This window comes from Melospiza georgiana, chromosome 1 (assembly GCF_028018845.1).
Source record: "Melospiza georgiana isolate bMelGeo1 chromosome 1, bMelGeo1.pri, whole genome shotgun sequence".
NCBI classification, from domain to species: Eukaryota; Metazoa; Chordata; class Aves; order Passeriformes; family Passerellidae; genus Melospiza; species Melospiza georgiana.
Window position 1 is genome coordinate 41955912 of NC_080430.1, and position 24552 is coordinate 41980463.

General features: G+C 36.5%; 1 protein-coding gene across 1 annotated transcript in view; it reads left to right on the forward strand.

Annotated features, from left to right (window-relative positions):
- STT3B (STT3 oligosaccharyltransferase complex catalytic subunit B) overlaps nucleotides 1-24552 on the forward strand; it is a 51054-nt gene that overhangs the window by 22258 nt on the left and 4244 nt on the right. Inside the window, exons 2-14 of the mRNA XM_058032208.1 lie at nucleotides 14-122; nucleotides 1846-2133; nucleotides 3850-3915; nucleotides 7492-7591; nucleotides 12061-12159; nucleotides 13671-13817; nucleotides 15713-15761; nucleotides 17455-17609; nucleotides 19238-19449; nucleotides 19540-19727; nucleotides 20223-20394; nucleotides 22729-22902; nucleotides 23868-23981. Of these exons, the coding sequence (XP_057888191.1) occupies nucleotides 14-122; nucleotides 1846-2133; nucleotides 3850-3915; nucleotides 7492-7591; nucleotides 12061-12159; nucleotides 13671-13817; nucleotides 15713-15761; nucleotides 17455-17609; nucleotides 19238-19449; nucleotides 19540-19727; nucleotides 20223-20394; nucleotides 22729-22902; nucleotides 23868-23981 (1873 nt within the window). The remainder of the gene's footprint in view (nucleotides 1-13; nucleotides 123-1845; nucleotides 2134-3849; nucleotides 3916-7491; nucleotides 7592-12060; nucleotides 12160-13670; nucleotides 13818-15712; nucleotides 15762-17454; nucleotides 17610-19237; nucleotides 19450-19539; nucleotides 19728-20222; nucleotides 20395-22728; nucleotides 22903-23867; nucleotides 23982-24552) is intronic.

Sequence of the window (24552 nt, forward strand, 5' to 3'; positions counted from 1 at the left end):
TGTTTCTTTCTAGGTTTAACTATAGATCAACGCATCATCTTGCATCTCATGGCTTTTATGAATTTTTAAATTGGTTTGATGAAAGAGCATGGTATCCACTAGGAAGAATAGTAGGTGGAACTGTAAGTATTGTAATAATACATTTCTTTTTAAAAAATCAATTTAATAAGTAAAAAATAATGAAAGGTGACTTTTTAGGAAGTTTTTTGAACTTTCAATACAAATATGATGTTGATAAAAGGAGAATCTTAATAAAATTTGCTTTTAATTGTCAAATTGCTGCAGAAGGAATATCGAGATGTTTTTCATTTTTAGCTGCAGAAACTAAGTCAACATGTCTTATTCAATAGTACACTGTGACCAAGAAATACAGAACTTCCTTACATATGAAATTCTAATAAGTAACAAACCAGGGTATTATGGCTCCTACAATTCCACTATATGAAATCAAAACAGGAAAAACTTTGAAAAAAAAATTTAAAAATCATTATCTAAATCTCTTAAGGTACAAGTTTTAATCCAATTATGTATGCTGAGTAGACTGCATGTGTGTATGGAAAAAAGTTAGGATTTCACTGGGAGAAGACCATGTGAAATTAGATCAGTGTGGCACCTGTACAAAACATCAGGACTAGTTAAGATTGGTATCAGTGCAAGTCACAAGACAGGAAAGGTGTACAAAACAATGTTACCGAGTCAAAATGCAAATATCACTCATTGGAATAGCTTTAGTAACACTAAGTAATGCAGCCACGTGTTTCTTAATGTGTGAAAGTTCATTAAAGCTTTTTAATGCCTGTATATACCACTTAAAGGCATTTATAAGTTTCTTGTAGCCGTTAGATCACCATTGTTTTAGTATCTTAGAGATACTGGACACTCTTTATGCAACATTTAAGTGCATGTTTTTCACACCTATCTTATACAAAATAAAACCTCTTGAGAAAAAGAATTGAAATATATGCAGGGGAATGTTCAGTCATCTGTTAATTTAATTTAGTACAATGTCCTTCTTAGTTTTTGAAAGAAACTAAGGCAGGTGAAGTACATATTAACTTGCCTAGGATGTATTGATTTTTCTAATGTTGATAAATGTGGGAGGGTAGAATTCCTATTAAGAATATTCTAAAGTTCTCCAGTATTCTATCGTGGATTCAATAGATTTGTGTAAGTCTATGCTACCTTTCCTGGTGCACATATTAATTCAATTTTTAGAGGACTTTGTTTTAATCTGTCGTATCCAAAGATGTCTACAGATACCTTGTAAAAATGTAGTATTCAACTGACTGACCATAAACTTTTCATCTTTAAAAAATTAACTCTTATTGAAGTACATTTTCTCTCCCTGTTGCCACCAAGAAATGAAAGAATAGCATGGTACATTTAAAGGAAAATGGATATGACTGGGAAATTTTGGCTTTCTTCTTGATGTCTTAGGCTTTTGGGGCTTGTTTTTTTATTTCCTTAAAACTGGTAGCTGTCTTGAAATTCTGTTTCAAATTTTGGTTTCTGCTTCCATACCTTAATGACAAATTGTTTTCATTATATGATAAATGTCAAGCGAGATGGGATGTTATCTGTATGCTGCTCATTCATTTATGAAGTAGATTATATGTTATTGTTAGCATTTGGATAAAATTAAAAGAGCCTAGGGTATTCAGTGTTGTTGTCAAAACATGATTAAAGTAGTACTAAAATAATTCTATTAGCTTATGCTAATACTCACTGCTTATATCAGCTTAAAAATTATTGTTTAATTGCAAGTTCTGTGTAAACATGCATACCATGACAGTTTTCTGTAATAACCTAGTGTTCTGGTTTGTTTTGGTTTTTATCTCCATGTAGGTATACCCAGGACTGATGGTGACAGCAGGCCTTATACATTGGATTCTAAATATGCTAAATGTGACAGTCCATATAAGAGATGTCTGTGTGTTTCTAGCACCAGTTTTTAGCGGCCTTACAGCTATTTCTACTTTCCTGCTCACCAGAGAACTGTGGAACCAGGGAGCAGGGCTTTTAGCTGCCTGTTTTATTGCCATAGTTCCAGGTTACATATCCCGATCAGTAGCAGGATCTTTTGACAATGAAGGCATAGCTATTTTTGCACTGCAGTTCACATACTATTTATGGGTAAGTAATTGCTGAGTCTTTTGCTTTGGAAAGGTTTTTTGGTTCCTCCTCCAACCAAATGACTGATTTTTCTTAGAATCCATTGAATTCTGATTTTCCTCCCTCTCATCTCTCTTCCCCTTGGCTCTTGATTAGGCAAGTACTGAGAAGTCACATGATCTGAACCACTCCATAATCATGCTCTTCAGTTTGCTGTGTAAAAGCACAGTTCCACTGAAGTATGTGTGTCCTGTAGTAGTAATAAAAATGATGATGAGTCTAGAAATTTAAAGCAAACAGAGGGGTTGTTTGTTTTTTGGTTTGGAGGTGTTAGTGTTCTGTGCATCAAATGTTAGCCTCCTTATATAGCTGTGAAAAGCTATATAGATAATAAGCTAATATAGCATATTCAGAGAAGACTGTGAATATGAAGTGCTTTAAATTGTCTTCTCTAAAGACTTTTGACTGTATGCAGTGTCTGGGCTTTGAGTTCAGTATCCGAATTAAATGGTCAAAGCTGTCTAGAGTCAGATATTAGTGTTTCTTGTGTGCTTAGAAAACCAGTCTTATGTCTTTTCATTTGCCTGCTTGCTGAAGCAACATGTCTGCCTCTCCTTTATCTGTGTGGAATTGCATCCATAAGGTAGTTTTGCAGGAAGGAATTTAGGAAAGCTGGGCTGTTGTATTTCTGGGCTGTTGAACCTACTTTGGAAATAACAAAAATAGCATAACTATATTGTTAATTCAGCACAGACGCTGTAGGGCACTGTCTCTTGTGTATTCTGGAATGCCTGCACTTTTCATTTAGAGGGCTCCATATAATACCTGGTCACTACAGCTTTCTCCATAATTTTGTCAAGAGTTCTGGTTTTCATAAGCAGATGCATATCCACAGATGTTTTAGCTTTAGAGTATTTCAGACTTTGGGATATATTTGGTAGGAATATAATGGAGGAGAACTGAATTTTTCATGACTGAGTGACTGGTGTTACTTAAATGCAGTATTTTTTAATCTAGTTTTAGAATAAGCTGCAGCTGGGAAGGTGTGCTGTGTTTGATAACAATAATAGAATCAATCTGTGTTGTTACTTTAGAGTAACTGAGATATGATAGCAGTTATCTGTTCTTATGGAATTCATATTTAACTAAACTGCACAGTGCAATAATGTTTGCATGAGCTCTTGTAGAATCAAATATGTTTTATAGACAACTTTCTAGTGTTTTTAATGTCTGTTCTTCGTTCCTGTTCTCCCTTACCATAGTCACCCCCATCAGTTTCAGACAAATTCATATTCCTGGGGCAGTTTCTGGATCCTGCTAAACCTTTAGTAGTATCTGGATGCTCTTGTTAACCTTAAGTGAATTTTTTTGGAATAGCTATTTTGTCTGTAATGGCAGAGTTGGGTCAGATGCCAGACAAATTGAGGCATGGATGGTCTTCCCTTAGAATTATAAAGTGCTCTAACATCTCAGAGAAAGTAGCACAGAGCCATTGCAACTACATTTCTACATCAGATCATAAGGCAGAGAGTTGGATTGAATGCTTTTGCTAGAGAAATACATCTAACCTTTTCTGTGTGAAAGAATTGCATTTGTGTTACAATTTTATGGACATCAGTTCAGAAGCATCAAATACCACTTGATGCAGGCTAAAGTTCTCTCAACAATTGTTTTGGGATGAAACTTTAGAGTATTGTTCAGGATTTGTCATTCATAAATACTTGGTTATTTTTCCAGGTGAAGTCTGTGAAAACTGGGTCAGTCTTTTGGACAATCTGCTGCTGTCTATCCTACTTTTACATGGTAAGGTTTTTGTATATATAATAGCTAAACTATTTGAGTAACTTACATAATTCATATGTTGACAAAGAAGAGAATAAGGCTATTTTCATCTTTGTTGGAGCCAGAATATAAAATTCTTGCTTTGTATTGTTATTAAAACCTTAATTATATGACTAAACTACATAGTATGTAAAGGTAAAGTATTTAAATCAACATGGTTAAACATGATTGATTGGGGGAAAAAATGAAAATATAATAACTTCACTTGCCAATTTTTCCCATGCTGTGAATAGGTGCTCTGATTCAGTTGGATTTTTATTTGAGTACAGGTAAATTAAGGTATAATTTTAATGTTTATGTGTCTGTGTGTCATTTCCATAATACAATAATAATCAGAATATTTAGAATGTGAGGACAAAGTTACATTTTTGTAATTTTGAAAGCTATTTCTATGGGTATAATTATGCCATGAAGTAAAGCTTACCACTAGAACCGATGAATTACTTCAGTGTCATAATAAATGATCATAAATGCCCTTTTCATTCTTGATCTATGAAAATGAAAGCTATTGCAGAGATTTTCCTAAGGGCTAACATAGGGGGAAAACACTAGTAGTAAACATGAGGAGATAAAACTAATAGAAAAATTGAAGGAATTGGTTTTCCTCCTCCTCCATCTTCTAAAACATTACACTAAGAATTCTCTTGTTTGAGTCAAACGTGGGGTTTTTTTCCCCTAACTGATAAACTTTTTGTGGCTGTATGAAAAATAAATTACCCTCAAAACAGCCAGTGCTAGGACAGTCAGGCTAATTGCTTGGTGACAGTTAAGATTGAGGTCTCAATAATGCTTTCCTATCATCAGGTAACTGAGTTTGCAAAAACAAGGAGTTTCTGGATTGGTTTATGTACCTTAAAGTCAAGGTTGATTCAAAGGTTGTCTGAATGCTGTCTAGTTTTCCTCTAGCTTTAATGTCCATTTGGTTTTCTGGGAGACTTTTGCAGTTAATATAGGAAATAATAGCCTTGTGTTTGTCACCAAAGATACTAAGATAGCTATTTCTTGTTAAGTACATTTATTCATTCCATTTCTCCTCCTTTTTGCCACATTGCTTAATAGAGAGCCACTTCTTTATACACAGCATTGCTGTTTATATAGCTTTATAGTGAAAAGGTCCTGTAGCTTTGGTACATGTTTAAGTCCAGTATAAAAGCTGCAAGTAAATTTTTGAGTTGTAATATTTGTATAGCACAGTATTTTTTATATTGTGCCAATTTATTGGTAAGATCCTCTCAAAGTGCCTTCATAAACACACAAATAAAAAATACAATACTTTCACAATTTCACTGCTAAAAATCACATAATAACAGGTTCTTAGCATCTTGGTGTGTGGGATTGTATGTAAGAGTATGTGATCATGTGTGCACATGCTATCTGAACTTAAGAATCAATGTAATCATGACAGTCAATCCTTATATATAAATGGGGGGTGCTGTTATTTTCCTTTCAAGTTCTGTCAGCTCATGAAAGGTTCAGATTCATCTGTAGCTTAGCTTCACATCTCAGTGAATAGATGTTAGAACTTTATTGCTTGTATCTGCATCATCCCACATATGATGGCCTTCTCTATATTGTATTTACCTTTTGGAAAGAATTTTGTGGAGTTGCCCTTCTAGATATTTTGCTTAAGTATATTTTTAGGACAAAACATAATTTTCTATTTGTTACATTGTAATAATTTGTCTTTCTCTGGTGGAGTTAGTAATTTTCAGTGTAAGTTGGAAGTTAAATTAGAGTTTTGAGGTAGTAAGAGTTAAGTCCTTCAATGGGAAGGGAAGTTTGGACAACAGCTTGAAAGGCAGAGGGATATTGCATGAACTGACAAATCTTTCCTGATAACTAAATCTGCCTTAGAATATATACCTAACTCACTGGGGTAATTTGACTCATAGCCTTGCATTGGACTCAATATAGAGAAGGGTGTTTTCTCCTTGGATTTATATTTTTAGCCTTTGTTTTACTTCATCAGCTTCTGCTTCATATTTTCTTGGCAAGGAGGTAAAATAAAAGAAAGCTTTACATTGAAGCAATCCTGTAGGAGTAATAGCATGTCTCCACTCTTTGCCAGTCTGTGAGGATGCCTCAGTTTTGTTTGAAAAGTTCCAAAGTGCATCTTCAGTATAATTTTCAGTGCCTAGATTTGGGTTCAAATTTTGATAATTAGGGATGCAGGTCTCTGGTCCATGCAAGCTGTGACCTCCTTCATTCAAACCTTTCCCTGAATTTGAGAGTGTTCTATTTGCATGTTTGAACTCTATTCTGTCTTACCTGTCTTCAGGTACATGTTTTCTCCCATTAAATAAATTTAGCTGTGTAAAACATGATACTTCATCCAAGTAATTAGGCACTAGGATTTTGATAATCTGGAATGAGTTATTAGAGAACTTTGATTATTTTATTCTACTTGTTTTATATTGTCTGAATTGCTTACCATAAATTTTGAAATGCTGGGGTTTGTAGTATTAGTGTCAAAAGACAGTAATCTTGGCCTCATGGTTTTTTTAGAATTTGTTCTATAGAACATAGTAATTTGGGTTTCTTTTTGGATTCTAGGGCTTTAAAAATAGCTACATGAATCTAAACCCTAAAGTACAATTAAAGTGAAAACCACATTAGCTACTGCATGCTAAAAATGAAGATCTAGGTTAGGCATGGTGCATATGGGGAAGTCTAGACTGTAATATGACAAGAGGACATGTTAAAATACAGATTGTCTAGTCAATATGAGCTTTTCTAAATATGTTAGAAATTTAGATAGCACATTGTAATGATAGCTCATTAAATCCTCACTGAAACCAGCAATCTGTTAATAACTCTGGAGTGTTTCAATTCTAAGTACACCAACAGCTTCTCAACAGCTCTTGTTGCCCCAGGTTTGCAATGTCTATAATATTGTTGTATATCATTCCACAGTGCTCAGTCCTGATTTCATGTGCTTCCATACTCTTCCCTTTGTTCATTTCCCTACACTGCAACCTGCACTGGCTGCTCTGGTCCCAGAGTTGTGCTCCTGGAGGTGCACCTTGCTCCCTTTCCCTCTCTAGCTGGAGATAATGTTACTTGTCCTCGGCAAAAAGTGCATGGTGCTAAATTTGTCAAAGAAAGTTTTGCATCCTACATGAGATCATAGAATATCCTGAGTTGGAAGGGACCCCAAGGATCATCAAAGCCCAGCTCATGGCCCTGCAGATCCTTCCACTGCCTTGAGCTGCAGCCTTCACCATGGGGAAAGGCCTCCAGCATAACATTCGTTTGCCAGTATGGCCAGATTAGCTTGGAAGGAGGACATCCAGGGAAGGGTAGCCTAGGAAATCCATCAGCCCATTTCAAACACCTCTGATATGTGGGCTTTGTTGTGGTTTTCTTTTATAATATATATTGAGGAGGATTCTGGTGGTATTAGTAGTAGTTCTGACTGCTTGTGTAGATGGGCTGTGTGTTTTCTTGTTAGACCATCAAAATGTATAAATCCACCATGGGCTGTCCTAAGAATTTGCAGATATTTTCAGGTCTAATCTCCTGTTCCATTTGTCTTAGGTCTCTGCATGGGGTGGTTATGTTTTCATCATCAACCTTATTCCACTGCATGTGTTTGTTCTGTTGCTGATGCAGAGATACAGCAGGAGAGTCTACATTGGTAAGTTCTGTTCACTGCAAAGTCATTCTCAGATACTTAAAACATGAGATACAAAATGATTGTACTGATGTGTTTTGTATCAAGTGGGTGTTAAGTAATTGCATATCAGATTGAGTTGTTTTAATTTGATTACTGCTTATAGTCAGTTATTTTCTACAACGTGGAAATAAGGAGTTGAAGCATACTCACACTTCCAAAATTTCATATATATTGCTACTAATTAATTTGTTCCTTTCTAGTGCATGGGAAAGAAAAATGGATGGTTTGATGTAAAAGAACCCAATTAATATCTTGTAAATATGCATTACATGTGTGCCTTTAATAATGTTTTCTATTTTTTTTTCCAACAATTGGTATTCTTAAAAGTTATATGGCAGAAATTATGCAAACATCTAGATAAAGACATCTAGATAAGAAATTTTGCGCAGCCATGTAAGTTTTAGATCACTGAGAAAAGGCTTGCACAGTAAGAGTCTGCCCACTCCATGGGAATCCTTAAAATTTTATTGGATTAATTGGTCAGCCTTCCTTCCAGTTTCAGGAATGTATGAATAGGGATCCTGGGAGCCTAACTTTTTTATTGATTTACCTGACATTTAAATACTGTGTAAACTGTTTTTACTGACACTTTACCAATAAAATCAGTTGGCCATGATGTAGGTGTGTGAATGGAATATTTAGTAAGCAATTCAGGTATTCAGAGATTTAGAAGTTAGCTGGAACACTTTTAATGTGAAGCCTTTACCATAGGTATATGGAGAACCTAATGTGTGCTGAAGCGTAATCACAAAGCATTTCATATTTGTAAATATATTTGTATTCCTCTTTTTAGTACTGTTTTATCTTTGTATTTTCAGTTATTTTAATGCTTTTTTAGTCCCTGCTAGAGAAATTACTTCAAGTACATATATGTGAACCACTATGTATCACAATTGCTTAATTTACTCAAGTTCAGTTTTGAATTTTTGTTATCAAAACTATAAATATTACTTCCATACTACTATGCTACTCTATGTAAGTAAGAATTGGAAATTGATTAAAATTTTAAAAAGAGAGAAAGAAGAATCTCTAACCCATCTTAGATTTGTTAGTATTAGTTAACTTCTTCATTAACTACTTCTTCCTAACTTAAGGGGAAAGTAATTTATCTTGTTTTCTTGTTTAAAATTGTTTTACTGAATATTTTCATTTTCTGATTTCTCTGAATTAGGCAAGAGAAAATTAGATCAACTAATTAGCAATATGATAGCCAGAAACAATAAGGAATAAATGCTCTTGCTTTTTCAGCTTTAAATTAACTAGTCTTTGAACTCATGTGGGAAAAATAGTACTGCAAGTTCATAGGAATTAAAGGGTTTGGCAGATGTTTGTTTTGCAAATAGCTGCAGTGTTTTGAGATGTTATTGCCCTTCAGCAGTGAGGGATATGTGCTGCCATGAAGCTGTCAGAATGAAAATGTGATCCGTGCTCTCTGTTTCATTGCAACTGCTGTCTTAATTTAAGCTTTCATGGGAGGCCCTAGAGAAGTCTGTACAGCTCACATTATTATGTCATTTCTAGCTTTGTTTAACCGGATGTTTTTGTAAAACAGGTAAGAATGTTCAAGCACTTCTGAGAGGAAATTCAAGTGTGCTTCACCTCCAAACTATTCAGACAGGGAGAAGAGTTCACAAAAGCTCCTTGAAGCAGGGAGAATAAAGATATTGGGGGAGTTTCTGTTGCAATTGCTACTGCGCCTGCAACAGTCTTACCATTCTGAAAAAACTTACCACGTGCAGCTAAAACTTTTGAAAACTATTGTCAGCTGACAATTGATAACAAAAGCTACATACTTTTTACTGTTATGGAGAATTTTGGGGGTTTTAATCTCTAGATCAGTTGTTTACATTTATTTCAAGCTAGCATGAGCCATTTTATAAAGGCTCTTTGTGTTAAGTTTAATCCAACATAACATAAATGTAGAGAACAATATTTGTCAGATCCAAATTTTTTAAAATAGTGGTGGATTCCTGGTATATATTTCTCATAAGAGTGTTCATACACGAAGGAAAAGGTTAGTGGGACATAATTGATATATCTGGGAATGTAACTCAGAATCATGTAATGAGTAAAAATTTCCAGAATGTGAAGGGTTTGCCAATTTTAAAATATTTTAGGGCTGGAAGGCAGATGACTTTATTAGCCAGATAGCTTCTGACCCATTTGGCATCAATAGTGATGATGCTACCTCCATCTGAAAGCTCAAGCTGTGCTTTTATTATTTTTTCATCTTGACAATGGCCAGTGCCTTTCATTCAGAAACTCTAGTTTAATCATTATGAACAAGCTTACAATTCCAGTGTATTAACAGAGCAGTGAATAACTTCTTTATTCAGATACAGCAACCACTGATACTATATTCTATCACTGTAGTCTCTCTTTAGTTTCTCATATGTTTAAAAAATAAATGGTTGTACACTTGGAAGGGTATAGATTTGTGTTATATTTGCACACTTCAATTTTATAATTTTTCATACAATTTTTTTAGGTTCTGTATTGGAATAAGTTCTGTATAATTATCAGAATATATTTAATAAAACACGTGAGGATCTTCCAGAATTTAAAACTTCATTTCAATAATCCCTTGCTATATGTCTTGTATTTTATCATTAAAACAGGCATATATTTATATCAATTACTTCAGTGTTCTAAAATTTCAGATTGAGTGTTTTTTGTAATCCATTAATTGAAAGAATGTCTCCAGTATATGATTATACTCTCCAGAGAAGCTTTTAAGTAGGTCTTTCCTGTGTTTGTGTGGTGTACTGCAAATTAAATTCTTTGTAAAATGACTTTATCCACAGTAGGTCAGAATGATTTTGTTCTGGAGTTGATCAAAGTTATAGCCATAAGAACAGCATGCAAGAATCAAAATTAACTCCTTATTTTTGCAAAGACTGTGCGAACTGTAGAATATAAAAGAATATTAAAAGTTAGTGATGATAAATTGCCCTGATGTTTCTAACTTCCTAGAAAAATTGTCATGTTGTGTAAATTATCTTTTTTTAAAATCTTTTCAGTACCAGGCAGTATGTACCTTTTTGAAAGAAGTGGGAGTAAGGGATTGGGATGGGGCTGGGCAGTGCACATAGCAAGTATACCAGTTGCAGGACTGGGCTTAAAAATGGTGATTTACAGTGGTCTAACAAATGTGAAATGTAGTGATTTATGCCAACCATTGAACTTCCACAGGATGGCAGTGTTGTAACAGTTGCATGGTACAGTAAATTATTTATGTTGTAGTGAATTCTTCAAAAATTGAGCTTCCTGCAGGAAAAACACATTTCAGTGACTTAAGAGGGCATAGGTGAGTAGCTAGGCCAAGCTGTGCAGTAGAGGTGCTTGAAAGAATAAACCATCCCTTCGGACTGGTTTGGAACTCAGACAGTGCCCTGGGAGCATAATCCCTCAGTGAGACCACATAGGTGCTATGGCAATGACACCACTGCTCAGTGATGCACTTCTCAGAACTGACCTCATGGAGTTACTGAAGGGCTCCATGAGAACAGGGATCTCTTGGTAAGATCCAGGTTATCTACAGCCAGATAGTGGTTTAGGATCTGTAGGAGTGTAAAAATATGACAGGTGAATTAGTGCTGTTTTCCACTGAAGGAATGGACTTCAGATTGGCTGGTTACTTCAAATGTAATCGGCCTCATGGCTTTTCAGATTTGGTATTCTTACCTTCCCCTTCCATCTCTTCTTCACCTTGTAATATTGAGGACCAAAACCCTTTCAAAATAAAGTATATGAATGTTAATGCATGTTCAATAAGAATTCATATTAATAATAGTAATTAATGATGCTCTTGGCCTCTGTTTTCTGGGGGATTATAAATCCCCAGGGTTTATACAGATCTATCAATACATATGCTTAATATTAATTTTTAATTCTATTGTTGTTCAATTTCTTGCCTTCCTTCTGCTCTTGTGTTAAATAAAGAACAATGGTGCCTGTTTGCATTTTCTAAAGAAGTAGTGGACTCTTAAAGGTTTTGCTTTTTTGAGGTCTGATCCCTTCAATTTCTCCTCATATAGAAAGCTTCCTATATGTCACTTGTTTTTTGAGAGGTCTTTCTATATCCATGACTCTCAAAACCAAGATGGGAAGAGAAAACTTTTTACAAGCTGAAGAATCTTAGGTAAATGGCTTATTTTCCTAGGAGGAGACAAAACAGTGCAATTTGAAAGAACAGTATGCTGCTACATCCACTAAAATGGGTTTCAATGGACAGCTTTATTCTAGTCAGTGAAGAAAAAAAGAAATTCAGATGGCTGAAATATTTAGCATACTACAGTTCTGTTTTGCTGTCAGTGGAGTTAGGAGAGAAGGTGGACTCCTCTCTGACGATGGAGCCAATGCTTTTTCAAATGTGTATTAATTCTGTTCCCATCTTTCTCTTCCCCTCTCCTCACATTTTTCTCTCCTAGCATATAGCACTTTCTACATTGTGGGGTTAATATTATCCATGCAGATACCTTTTGTGGGATTTCAGCCAATTAGAACAAGTGAACACATGGCAGCTGCAGGTAAGAAAATGAAGCTTCTGCATCCAACAGCCTCCTTAGCACTGGAAAACCTCAAACACTTGCAGCTTTATTTCCTTGTATTAGAAAAAACACCAGCTAATTAAACAAATTGTTAAAGAAAGAGGTACAATTTAGTGTCTTTTGGGAAGTTTTCTTTCCAATTGACACAATATCCTCTTTTTGTGTGAGCTAACGGAGGTAAAATGCTTCCATAAGACTGGATCAGTTAGCATTCTGACAAGCACTTACTTTACACATTGATAATCTCTGCGGGTTTGCAATACAATGTTGCCTTCACACGGTGTACAATTGAAATATTCCAATGTACAGTAGAAACATTGGTAACACAGTTTTTACTGAGCCGTTTGGTTTTAGAGTCGATAATCTTCTGTAATTTTTCAATGCAGGCTAAATACAAATTACTAATCAGGAGGGTGATTTTTTAAAATAACTGTTTTCAATATTGTTTGGAGGTTTTTTTGATTTCTTTAAGTTGATTTTTCCATAGTTGTTGGCAGTCAGACATCTTGATTTCTTGACAGCAATAACCTCTGCTAACAGTGAGTTTAACTACATGCACTGTTTGTGTGATAGAGTCCAGTTTGTTAGATTCCCCAAGGGGTTTTTTTTACATTTAGTCACTTACCAGAATGTATTTGGCAGAGTAATGGGACATTATTAAAATTTAACCCAAAAATACTTTCAAAATGGAGACTTGCAACAATCTGAATATAATGGAAAAAGAAAAAAATTACCTAGCCATATTCAGATTCTGAAGATTTTTTACATTTATTTAGTGAATAGAATTTTTGTCTTTCGCTATGAGCTCAGACCTAGTGAATTTCATCGTGTACCTTGAATTCTTTGTTAATTTGAAGAAAGATGATACACTTCTGTTTTATTTTGTTCCTCTGCCAGCCAGCATTGAATTTTCACTTTTGATGAAAGGATTCATCAGTGGATTGATCTGACTACATACCGTGAAATGAATAATAACTGAAATACCATGTCCAAGTTCTAGGTTTAATGTTAAACTCTGAACAGCCTTTTTGAGTATGTTGGGTGCTTCACCATTGAATACTGGTGTTTCAACACGAACTTTATATAATTCAGTTGACTTAATACTTACTTGGTTACTCCCGTTTTATTCAGTAACTTAGTTTGCATACATTTCTGTATTAGCATTGTGTGTTGCCTGAAGTCTGTCTCTTAATTTTTTACCACATCTAGCTAGGTATGTTAACCTGTATTCCTGTCAATCAATGCAATCTGCTTTTCAGGAGATTCTCTCCTTTAGAATATTTTATCTCATTGGAAGCTTCTGGTTTTGCAAGTGTCCTGCCTGTTAAGTATTAAAGGTTATTTGTCAGAAAGTGATGTTATACTAGTTTCTAGATGTTAGGGTGTACCCTATGTTTATTTTTCCAATTCAGATATTGTCAAATATGCTGGTTGCTTTAACAGGTGTACTGCTTTTGAGCATTTAAACAAGAACTTTCCTCTTTCCATAGGTGTTTTTGCACTGCTGCAGGCTTATGCATTTTTGCAGTATCTGAGAGACAGATTAACAAAGCAAGAATTTCAGACATTGTTCTTCTTGGGCGTCTCACTAGCTGCTGGTACTGTATTCCTGAGTGTCATCTATTTGACATACACAGGTAAATAAATGTGAAACTTATTTACCTTCACAGCTTGTAAGCCAGATGATCAACCTTTGGTTTAGCCTAAAGTAGTTGTTTCAACATTTTGGACTATTTAGTAGCAGTTTTATTTTTGTTACTTATGATATCATAGTTCCAAAAGTATTTTTAGCATCTCTGTTTGTTTCGAAGTCTTCTAAAACATGGTGGTTTGATTTGCTTTTCCATGCATAAGTTAGCAAAGTTTTCAGACTGGCATATCAAAACAAAAATTGCCTTCTAATCTCAGCATGCAGCCAAATATGTATTCAGTTGCAGTTCTTGGGAAGTGTTGATTTCATCTTCTGAAATTCACTGATCAGTATCCCTGCTTCATCAGCTGGAACAGGCCTTGTTCCCCCAGCTTCTGACAGGCTGTGTGATCTGGGCTCCTGACACCTCACAGCACTCTGACCTCTCTAGATTTTCTTAATACTCCTCTTGCACAAGAGGGTGCCCATATCTGGACCCTTTAGCCCAGCATGGGGAAGAATGAGCTTCAGGTTTTGGACTGAAATCCTGCCTGCCACAAGGCATATCAGCCACTCTTTTCAATTTAGCACAGTTCCTTTTGGCCTGTGGGATATTTTTACTTTCTGTGAGCCAGTGGTTGGACCCCAGCCCACTGTGTACTACCTTGAGCTTGTCAGGACAGCCAGTTTTCAACCAGTCAAATGGTCTTTTTGTCCTGTCCATTCTTCTTCAGCTATTAATGAGCAATGAAGAAAACATTTATCAATGTATTTCAGGAAGCTGTTCCATGGTTTTTCAGCAGCTCAGCTTCCTGCCCTTAGGTTCCCACATACAGCTTGCTGCCCTGCCTAGAGGTGCAGCAGTAGCCAGTGCCCAGGCACCCTCATCACCCAGGGGAAGATGCTGGGTAGCTCTCATGTTGGCCAACTCTTCCAGCACCCTCAGGTGAAGGCTGTCTGCATCCAGAGAAGATCATAACCAGTAGTGTCCTGTGTGCTGACAGCTCCTTCTTCATGTGCACATAGTGGATTGGCAGCAATCTTTTCATCTGGAGACTGAAGGGAAAAATATGTCTTGTATTAGAAAGTTAACCACAATATTTAAATGTCTAAATTAGATACTGAAGTAACCCTTCAGTCAGATTATACTCATTTTGAATATAAGATAGAGGAAAGACTTACTGAGTCACACACAAAAACTTGGGTAATAATTAAAGGATTTAACCTTCTCTTATTTCTCCTTGTCTGTATCTGTCTTCAGGAGGAGCTGAAACAATTGCAAAGAAAGCATAAATAAAAATTTAAGAATCATCTTAAAACTTTTAATAATAATTTTTATCTTTCATCTAATAATTATACTGTTTCTTTTCATCTTATCATATTCAACTTACCTAAAAGCCCTGTTTTATCAAATAATATGTAAAGCTTATCAGCATGTCTAATAGCAGCTTTTATATTCCATGCTACAAGTAGATTCACCAGGAGAGAAATAAAAGGAAACCAGCATTTCATTTAGTGTTTGTTTTTTGGCTATAGAGTGCTCCCAGTTTCCTGCTGTGACATTTCAGAAAAATGAAATACTTTCTTATCAATTATGTTTTCTTTTTCTCATACTCCTTCACAGAGTATATTTGCTATCTGTCATATTATTTTGGAAGTGTGCGTGTCTTGATACTCAGATTGTACTTAACAAGTACAATGTGATCCTGTAAGTGTGTTCTAAAACCAGTTTGCTTCATGGTTGGTGGATTTTATAGCCTGCCTAATGCAGGAGGTATGGTTCACATATATTACAAGTTCAATGAAAATTTCTTTGGGTTTGTGTTATAACTTGAGGGAGTAGGAAAATTATTTCATTTTAAAACCTAGGCAGCAAAAAGGTTTTTCTTCCTCCTTTTTCAGGTTATATTGCTCCTTGGAGTGGTAGATTTTATTCACTGTGGGACACTGGGTAAGTAAGCATATAAGATTTAGATATCGGTAGCATTTTACTGAAAACTAATAATCATTTCCTCTCCTCATCCCCAAATCCATTTAGTATTTCAGTCAAGGAGAATCAAGAGCACTCAGCAGGGGCAAGGGAGGGGGAAAGGAGTGGTGATTGGCACACCTGGGGAAGGAACTGGGATAACTGAGACGGGCTATGACATCACACTGCAACAAGTTATCCAAAGAAAGTGTTTAGAGTAGCTATTTCATGGTCTTTACAACCACTTCACTGATTTGTCTCTGAAAATTCTTGCTTCTTTGCAAATCTTTGAATATGTAATATATGTTTTTTCTATATGAAGCTGTAGTATGTATGTCAGCATGAAATAACTGCAAGCTGTGCCAACACTTGAGTAGACATTTAAAAATTACTAAGAGCCTTCGACTATTTTCATTGTGCAATATTGCACGAAATCACCAAAATGTTGCACATATGATCTTTCATGTTGCCTCTATATTACATTCATGCATCTGTTTTTTATATACAGATGTCCACTCTGAACAATTGTTTTATTAATGTGTGTTTTCTCAGGTAAAAATCTTGTTAATCTTTTGTTTTAGTTAACCTTTGAAAATACTATGTTGGATTCTTTAGTCAGCCCAGAGAAAAGGAATAAAAAGGAGAGTATTTTTCTCAGATAAATGTTTTAAAGTGAAATTCAGTTGCTAAATTTTTGTTAAGATTTAAAGCAAGGATAGAGCAACTTCAAACTTTGTGCAGTTCAAACTTTTTTTCAGGCTCCAAAATCCAGCTCATACAGGACTCTGTCCCAACTCTATAATAAATGTGGTAAAACAAATGTTAGTAAAGAAGCCTCAGATTTACTTGAGCAATATATAGATTTTGTTCTTTGCCTGTCTATATATATATATATACACATATATAAAAATATATGTATATTCAGAGCATTAAACTTTTGAGGGCTTGTCTACATTAGAAAAACATATTGTGTTAAAACACACAATACAGTTTTGAATGAGAACTAGATCTCAGTGAAGAAAAGGACATATGTTTGATACCTCACCATTCAATCATGGTAGCACCCTAGATTAGGTCCATATGTGTAGTTGTCTGTAACATAGAGCACAGTTTTGTCCTTGTCTGCACTGAGTGTTTGACATGTTGTTTAGATGACGTGTTTCCAAGTGTAGACAAGGCCTGTTTTCTTCAGTATCTGAAAGAATATGGGTGCATCAGTAACTGATCTGGTATTTAATACTCTAACTTTCTTTACTAAGAAAATGAAGATATTCTGTGTAGAGGTTTTGAAATACAATGTTGAAAATTTAGGAGATTTACTAGCATTGATGATTCAAAAATGTAGTAAAGGTGCTTCCATAGCTGTGTGTTTCCATTTTGGTGAATTTGGCTTCATATTTAGCCATGAACAAATGAAACATCTATAATTTTAATTGTCTTAATTATTATGGAAATAATTGTTGTTTTAAATAACTATACCCTAAATGCTTCCTAGATCCAGTAAGGCCTGGGGATTTCTTTGGTATAAGAATTAATCAGATTACTGCTGATTAGGGCACTTGCCATTTAAAATTGAAATGCTTCCTTTGAGATGAATTTCAGAATTCCTAATGTTTACAGGTTTTAATAATTTTATCTTTTCAAAATAATTTGAACTGAATTTTTTTTAAAAAAGGTATGCGAAAATTCACATCCCGATCATTGCCTCTGTGTCTGAGCATCAGCCTACAACATGGGTTTCCTTCTTTTTTGATCTGCATATTCTCGTGTGTACTTTCCCAGCAGGGCTGTGGTTCTGTATCAAAAACATCAATGATGAAAGAGTCTTTGGTAAGAGAAAATATTTTTAAATTATTTTGAAAAAGTTTGCCTTCAACTACATTTTACTTTGGTTTTGTTTGCTCAAAGGTGATATGTGGCTTGTTCTAAAATATGGTTTAAAAGTGATATGTTTAAAGGTGATTATTAAGAGTTGCCTGCACCCAGCAGTCTTTAAAGTGGTTTATAAAAGTGCAGAGGTTGCTGAAATGGTGATGGAGTGTAGTTCCAGGAGGTGGGATGCAGTCATTTGATGTGTTCATTCTGCAGCTGGAGTTGCACATTCTGGTGGGATGCAGTTCCACAGTACAGGTTAGCCAGGAGAACAGTGTGCAAAGGCAGGGTCCCTACTTTGGACATCTGGCACTCATCCCATCACATATTATACAAAATGCCCTTGCTTTCCAGGTTTTCTGTTCTTTTGGGGAACAGAATCTTTTGCTTTGGAAGAAGTGCTAGATAAGACACAAGCCAAAATGGAAGTGTGGGGTCTCCCTATGTCAGTGACAACTTTTTTTCTTTTTTTTTTTTTTTTTTTTTTTTTTTTTTTAATGCAAAACTGTATTGTGAAAGCCAGCTTCTGATTTTGAGTGAGGCTTGTAACCCATATGGAGGAGTGAAGATCAGTCAGGTCTTGGACTTTTACAGGGGCAGGAGGCTCCAGGCTAATATAGCTGCCTCTTAGGCAACCTAAGACTTGTGGGCAGTATGAATGTTTACAATGAATGTTTATCAGCTTGCTTTCAGCCTTCTACTGGAGGCTGCACCTTCCATTTAACACAGCTTAAAGAGACCTATGAGTGAGGATGGAGAGCCATACTGCCTCATCACAATGTAGAAAATATTTACATGATGTAATCTTATAAATCAGTGTCCCTTGATCTCTGTGGCAAATCTTTCACAAGAGGATATTGTTAAACTGTAGCAGATGAGTCTACCACAAGGAATTCATTGTTGGATATTCCCTATGAGTGTTTACAGGATTGTTTGGGTTTTTTTCTTTCTAATAAATGTGTTCTTAATGTTTTGTAGTATTCTGAAAATCTTGGTTTATATTTTGTGGAAGACAAAGTGGAGGTAATACTGCTCAGGAATACTTACTTCAGAATAGGGCTCTCAATATCATGTTATTCATCTGTATAGAATTATAATGTAGACAAGCCCCCAATTCGTCCAGAGATACCTCTAACTTAAATCAAAATTTAATATTCACATTAAATTGTAACACTTCCTTTTGCTTTTTCAGTTCTAATAACTTGTTTGGTCTAGAGCTGTTTGATTTTTTTTAATCAAATGAAATTACCTATTATTCCAGTAGCATTGTTGGTGTGTAATATTAAATTTCACTAATAATGTATCTTCTGACACATTACTAATGAATGTTGAAAATGGGGTTGTGTTATTGTTAACAGTTGTAGAGATGAATCTCAGGAAGGGTTTGAGGCTTCAAAGGGATAAACGTTAATTCAGCCGTATGTCTGTACATTAAAAAGCAATGAAATGCAAGATGCACACTCAAGCCTTTATACACACAGATGCTCAACCCACTTCCAGAAGCAGTTTTATGGAGAAGCATGTACGTGTGCAGTCAGAGTGAGTGTTATTTTCCAAGTGTCACCATTAGCTGTGTTTCCCTGCAGTTGCTCTGTATGCAATCAGCGCTGTTTACTTTGCTGGAGTGATGGTCCGCCTGATGCTCACTCTGACTCCAGTGGTCTGTATGCTGTCAGCAATTGCCTTCTCCAATGTCTTTGAGCGTTATTTGGGTGATGATATGAAGAGGGAAAATCCACCAATAGAAGACAGCAGTGATGAGGATGACAAAAGGAACCCTGGTAACCTGTATGATAAGGTGAGGGGAGGAAGCAAGAGTTAGAAAATTTGGTTTCCAATGTCAAGGATGATAGAAGTTGCCATAACAGGTACATTTGTGTTTGTTTAGGCAGGCAAAGTGAGGAAACATGTGTCTGAGCAGGAAAAAACAGAAGAAGGGCTGGGCCCCAATATCAAAAATATTGTGACGATGCTGATGCTGATGTTGTTAATGATGTTTGCTGTTCACTGTACCTGGGTAACCAGCAATGCATACTCCAGCCCCAGCGTGGTTCTCGCCTCCTATAACCATGATGGGTAAGTAAGGTCTACAGTCTGAAGTGATTAAAGCCTTTTTTACTGCCATTGCATTACCAATTTGCTTTGCCTTCTTTAAATCACTCTTTATTATAGAAAGGACTTGTGACCAGAATAATAAATTATTCATACTCTAGTTTTCAAAAAGATACAACTTTTTCTGAAATATTTAATTAAATATATGAACATAATCCTACCCAAAGCCAATAAAAATGATGGTTAAAAAAGCCTTTGAGTGAACTGGGAAAACTTGTTTAAGAATATATATTTGACTGCATTTAGTCATGTCTTCAAAAGCAGTCATGTGTTCAGAGCAGTTCAGCTTCTGGACGTTCAGCTGTCAGAGAGTTCAAACTTATGACTGCTGGTGACAAAATCCCTCAAAGGGAGCTGAGCTCCTAAGAAAACCCTTATTTGTGAACCCAGACTTACCATGGGGCAGTTAATTTGTTGGTAGTATCTGTACAGATGCAAATGAAGGGAACTGTTTTGCAGCACTCGGAACATCCTGGATGACTTCAGAGAAGCCTATTACTGGCTCAGGCAGAACACGGACGAGCACGCCAGGGTGATGTCGTGGTGGGACTATGGCTACCAGATAGCAGGAATGGCCAACAGGACAACCCTGGTGGATAACAACACTTGGAACAACAGCCACATCGCCTTGGTAAGGGTGGCAGTTTTCTAGGGAGCAGAAATACCAAAATGTTTACACTGCACTCCAACATGAAATTGCCGATGTCTCTTAGGGTGATTGATTGCATGGAGTCAGAAACACAAGTGTGGAAGGGACACATTTCTTTCATGTATTAAAACTCACGTATAGGGATCAATTTTGCTTTAGAGTTTTTGTTTTGTTTACTTGGAGTTTCCAAAACTTTACTTCCACTTCGCTTTCTCTTTTCTTTGGGGGAGGATAGACAAGACCTAAGGTAACCATTCCCCTTGGGATTAATGCTGTAACAGCTGGTACCGCTGCTATCAAAGTGAGGATCCTTGCATTTCAGCAGTGTCACTGCTGAGTGGATTTCTGAATGGCATGTGAAAACTGGCCACAGGATTTGACAAATTTTCAGACTGGGAAATCTGGGAAATCACAGGAAGTGATTATTTATGACTAGCTGTGGAAGTGAAGCAGACTTAATGCAATTCTGTCTTCTCAGATTTGCAGATAGACAAAATGACTGCACCTTTAATTTCTTTCACTTCTGAGGAGTAAGTTTAACCTTTGCACATGTGCTTAAGGCAGGGTGTTAGTGTTGCCTGTCGTTACAGGGCATCACCTTGGGCAACTTGTGCTATGCAATGACTCCTCATCAATCACATTTCTTCCCAGAATGTTTTGCTACTAGGGCAGGATGGGGGAAGGGCTCAAGAAATTAGGATAATTAGGATACTTTTTTGTATTCTTCCTGTCTTGGGTCAGTAGTGAGTACAGCTGTGGGCCAGATCTGCCAAAAAGCAGTGTACAAAGCCAACAAATTAATGAAGCAGTGCTTTGAGCAGAGTCCCAAAAAATGTGTGTTGGGGGAAGAGAGATCACACATCCACAATTTTTACAGGGCAGGAAACTCACATTCAGCTAGAAGCAAACTTGAGAAATTGTACTAATGGTGTTAATGTCAGTCTAATGTCAGTCAATATGCATTGCCATGTACTCTGAGGCACTTCTAATTTGGTTGGTGACCTGACAGCATTGGGTGTGCTTTAATGGACACTCAGCTTTGCTATCTCTGTGTGCCTCCCTCTGCTACAAGAGGTAGAAATGCAGATACTGCATCCAAACTCAGAGCTTCTTGCAGGACAAGGTGCATCGTGTGAATAGAGACTGTGGAAGTCATCTGTGTTGCCTAGGCACAGTAAGCACACACATTGCAGCAACTGCCCGTAATGGCTTTCAGGAAAGAATTCTTTTGAGTATGAGTGCTGCATTGTCAAGTTCCATTTTGGCATGAAGACTCCATAAAGGGGGACCCAAGCAATAAATGTGTGTTGTGGTCAATACCTGCACTTGTGCTGTAAACAAGGCATGCCCTGGAGATGTGTCCAGATGATTTTCTCCTGCACAGAGATGGAAATCTGGCAAATAACCTCACATTAATTAGGATAATGGCCAGAGAAGCTGAGGTTCTTGGTCTTATGACAGCTTGCTGCCTAAGCTTAGTGCTCTCTAATTACATTCTTAGCTGAATGTTAGTTACCAAGTCAGGTGCAATATTATGTACATTGTAGTTACTCCCTTGGACTACAGCAATACCTTACTGTGCCTTAAGGACAAGAGCTTCAAGAGCAAACAAAACTGCTGAACTGCATGCCAGTTACTGACCAAATTCTTTTAAGTGTGGGAAGTGACCAGGATACAAGAGGTGCTGGATAGAGCTCTAAAAGGTTTTATTCTGATATTTTCTCTGTGTAGATTTACCTTGAATTCAGTGCTGAGGGTGCCTGTGTGCTACTTAGTGAAATGCACAATGGCTGCTTCATTAGTGAGGGACAGAGCTCAAGACAAAAAAAAACACATTTCAAATAATTTTGGGTTGTGTCTAAAGCTTTGAAAATAATTTGTAATTAGGTATTTTCTGTAACACCTAAGTTTTTGGTAATACAGTTATGATTTGAAAAATATGTAGGTGCCACAAAAGGAAAACCCTTGTTGCTACTTTTCATACTCAAAACACTCCTATCAACAGGCAGCACTCTTCTTACAGAGGAGAAAATATTTCAGTTTAGGCTGGGCTTTTGTGGTTCTAAATATTCACCGTGGGTCTTCTTTATCTAGAATGAGAATGTTGGCTTTGGTTGACAAGCAGGCATTAGAGAATCACAGAACTACAGGCTGGAAGGGAGTGCAGTGGGTCACTGGTCCAGCCTCCCTGCTCAAGCAGGGCCATCCCAGAGCACGTGGCACAGGATTCCTGGGCTTTGGCCTGGCTGTATTGATCTGTGGAGCTGTTCCATAGGCAGCTATGCAGAAATTTAGGATATTTTTGCAATTATACAGGTGGGAAAGGCAATGTCATCAAATGAGTCTGCAGCGTATGAGATCATGAGAAGCCTGGATGTGGATTATGTGTTGATTATTTTTGGTGGTGTGATTGGCTACTCTGGTGATGATATTAATAAATTCTTGTGGATGGTGAGAATAGCAGAGGGGGAGCATCCCAAAGATATACGGGTAAGTGCAACCTCTACTTTCTGTTTTTTAAAAAAAACCCTTTTATTTATGTTATCACTTGTCTGGGAGTGGTCACTACAGTGGAGGGAAATCTCTTCTACTTAATTGCCATTTTATTTGAAACATGTGCTGGGGTTGTTTTTCTAGAATAGTAGGAGTGCAGGGGCCTGTAGCCCAGTTTCTTTCAATGGTTTTGATTCTGAAAGGTCAGTAGCCTCAAAAGCTTTTCACGTTTATGCATGATACTAAAAGTAGGATTTTTTTCTGTAATTCTTGTATGTCTCTGTGCATCATCACAAGCTTGAAAAAAGTAGGAATGTTTAGACTGTTTAAACAGCATTACAAATTTCTTCAAACTCTGTAATAGCAGGAGACAAGTGAAAGTGTTAATATTGACTTATGTAGAGTTTAAGCTGTTCAAACACCTCTGAGATTGCAGAAGTCTGTAGTAATATTTTCTTAAGCCTAACAAAAACTCCTAGATATTGAGCACAGGCTTAAGGGAGTAGCCCATGTGCGTGCTTTCATCTTGTACCTGAGATGAAAATGGCAGAAATTGTTTGTTTAAACATGGAGAATATATGAAGTTTATAGTGACCCTGCAGATCTCGTGTATTGACAATACAGTGTTCCTTGCCTTTCTGAAGAATAGATGCCCAACTAAATTTTACAGTTTGAGGTAACTTTTCCAGAGCCACTTACAGTGATGTGACAAAACTTCTAACAGCACAAACTATAGATTTAGGAAAACTGATCCATTGGGGTCTGGCTTACAAGCAGGTAGTTTGCAACTATTTCACCTTTAATGAGCACCATTTCTTTCATTTTAAGGTTACCTTAAATCAGCTTTTAAACTGTAATGGCCAGTTGAGATTCTCAGGTGTCTTTCTGTGGGGAAAGGAATGAGAAATTCCCTTAAGATTTGAGTTTGCATTGACTCTTTGTGTCTTCTTTTCTCTTTAAAGGAAAGTGATTACTTTACCCCTCAGGGAGAATTCCGGGTAGACAAGGCAGGCTCTCCAACTTTGCTGAACTGCCTCATGTATAAAATGTCCTATTACAGATTTGGAGAGATGCAGGTAAGTGCTACAACTTCTTCTGAATCTTAACTGAAATGTGAGAAAACAAATATTATTTTGATGTATTTCCTATATTTTAAATTTAGCATTGCTTGTAGTACCAGAATCTGTACTGAGTGAGCTTTACAAATTAAAATACATCCAGTCATGGTCTGCTGTTTATAACCTTTAGCAAAAAGCATTTCTGCTGTTAACCCACACTTGTACTTCATTTTTTGGTGTCCTTCATATTGCCCCAGATGGGTATCTTGATTGCACTGTGCTGTGTGTTCACTAAAGCATCAGCTGTGACATTGTGGAGAGCTTTAGAGACATTTGTTGTAATAGCAACATGTAAGTGAACTATTGACTGTTTGAAGTGTGTCAGAAACAACATGATTTCCATCCAAGTCACAGCAGTGCATAAAACAACACTACACTGTGGAGTAAGGGCAGCAGCTGTCACTCCCCTTTGGGAGCACCAAACACATGGATGGAGCTAAACCTGTTTGTTTTTTTCCTTTCCTTTTCCTCCCTTGTTGCCCCCACCAGAGGCCCTTCCTTCTGAGGTTTTGGCACAAGAATTCTTTTT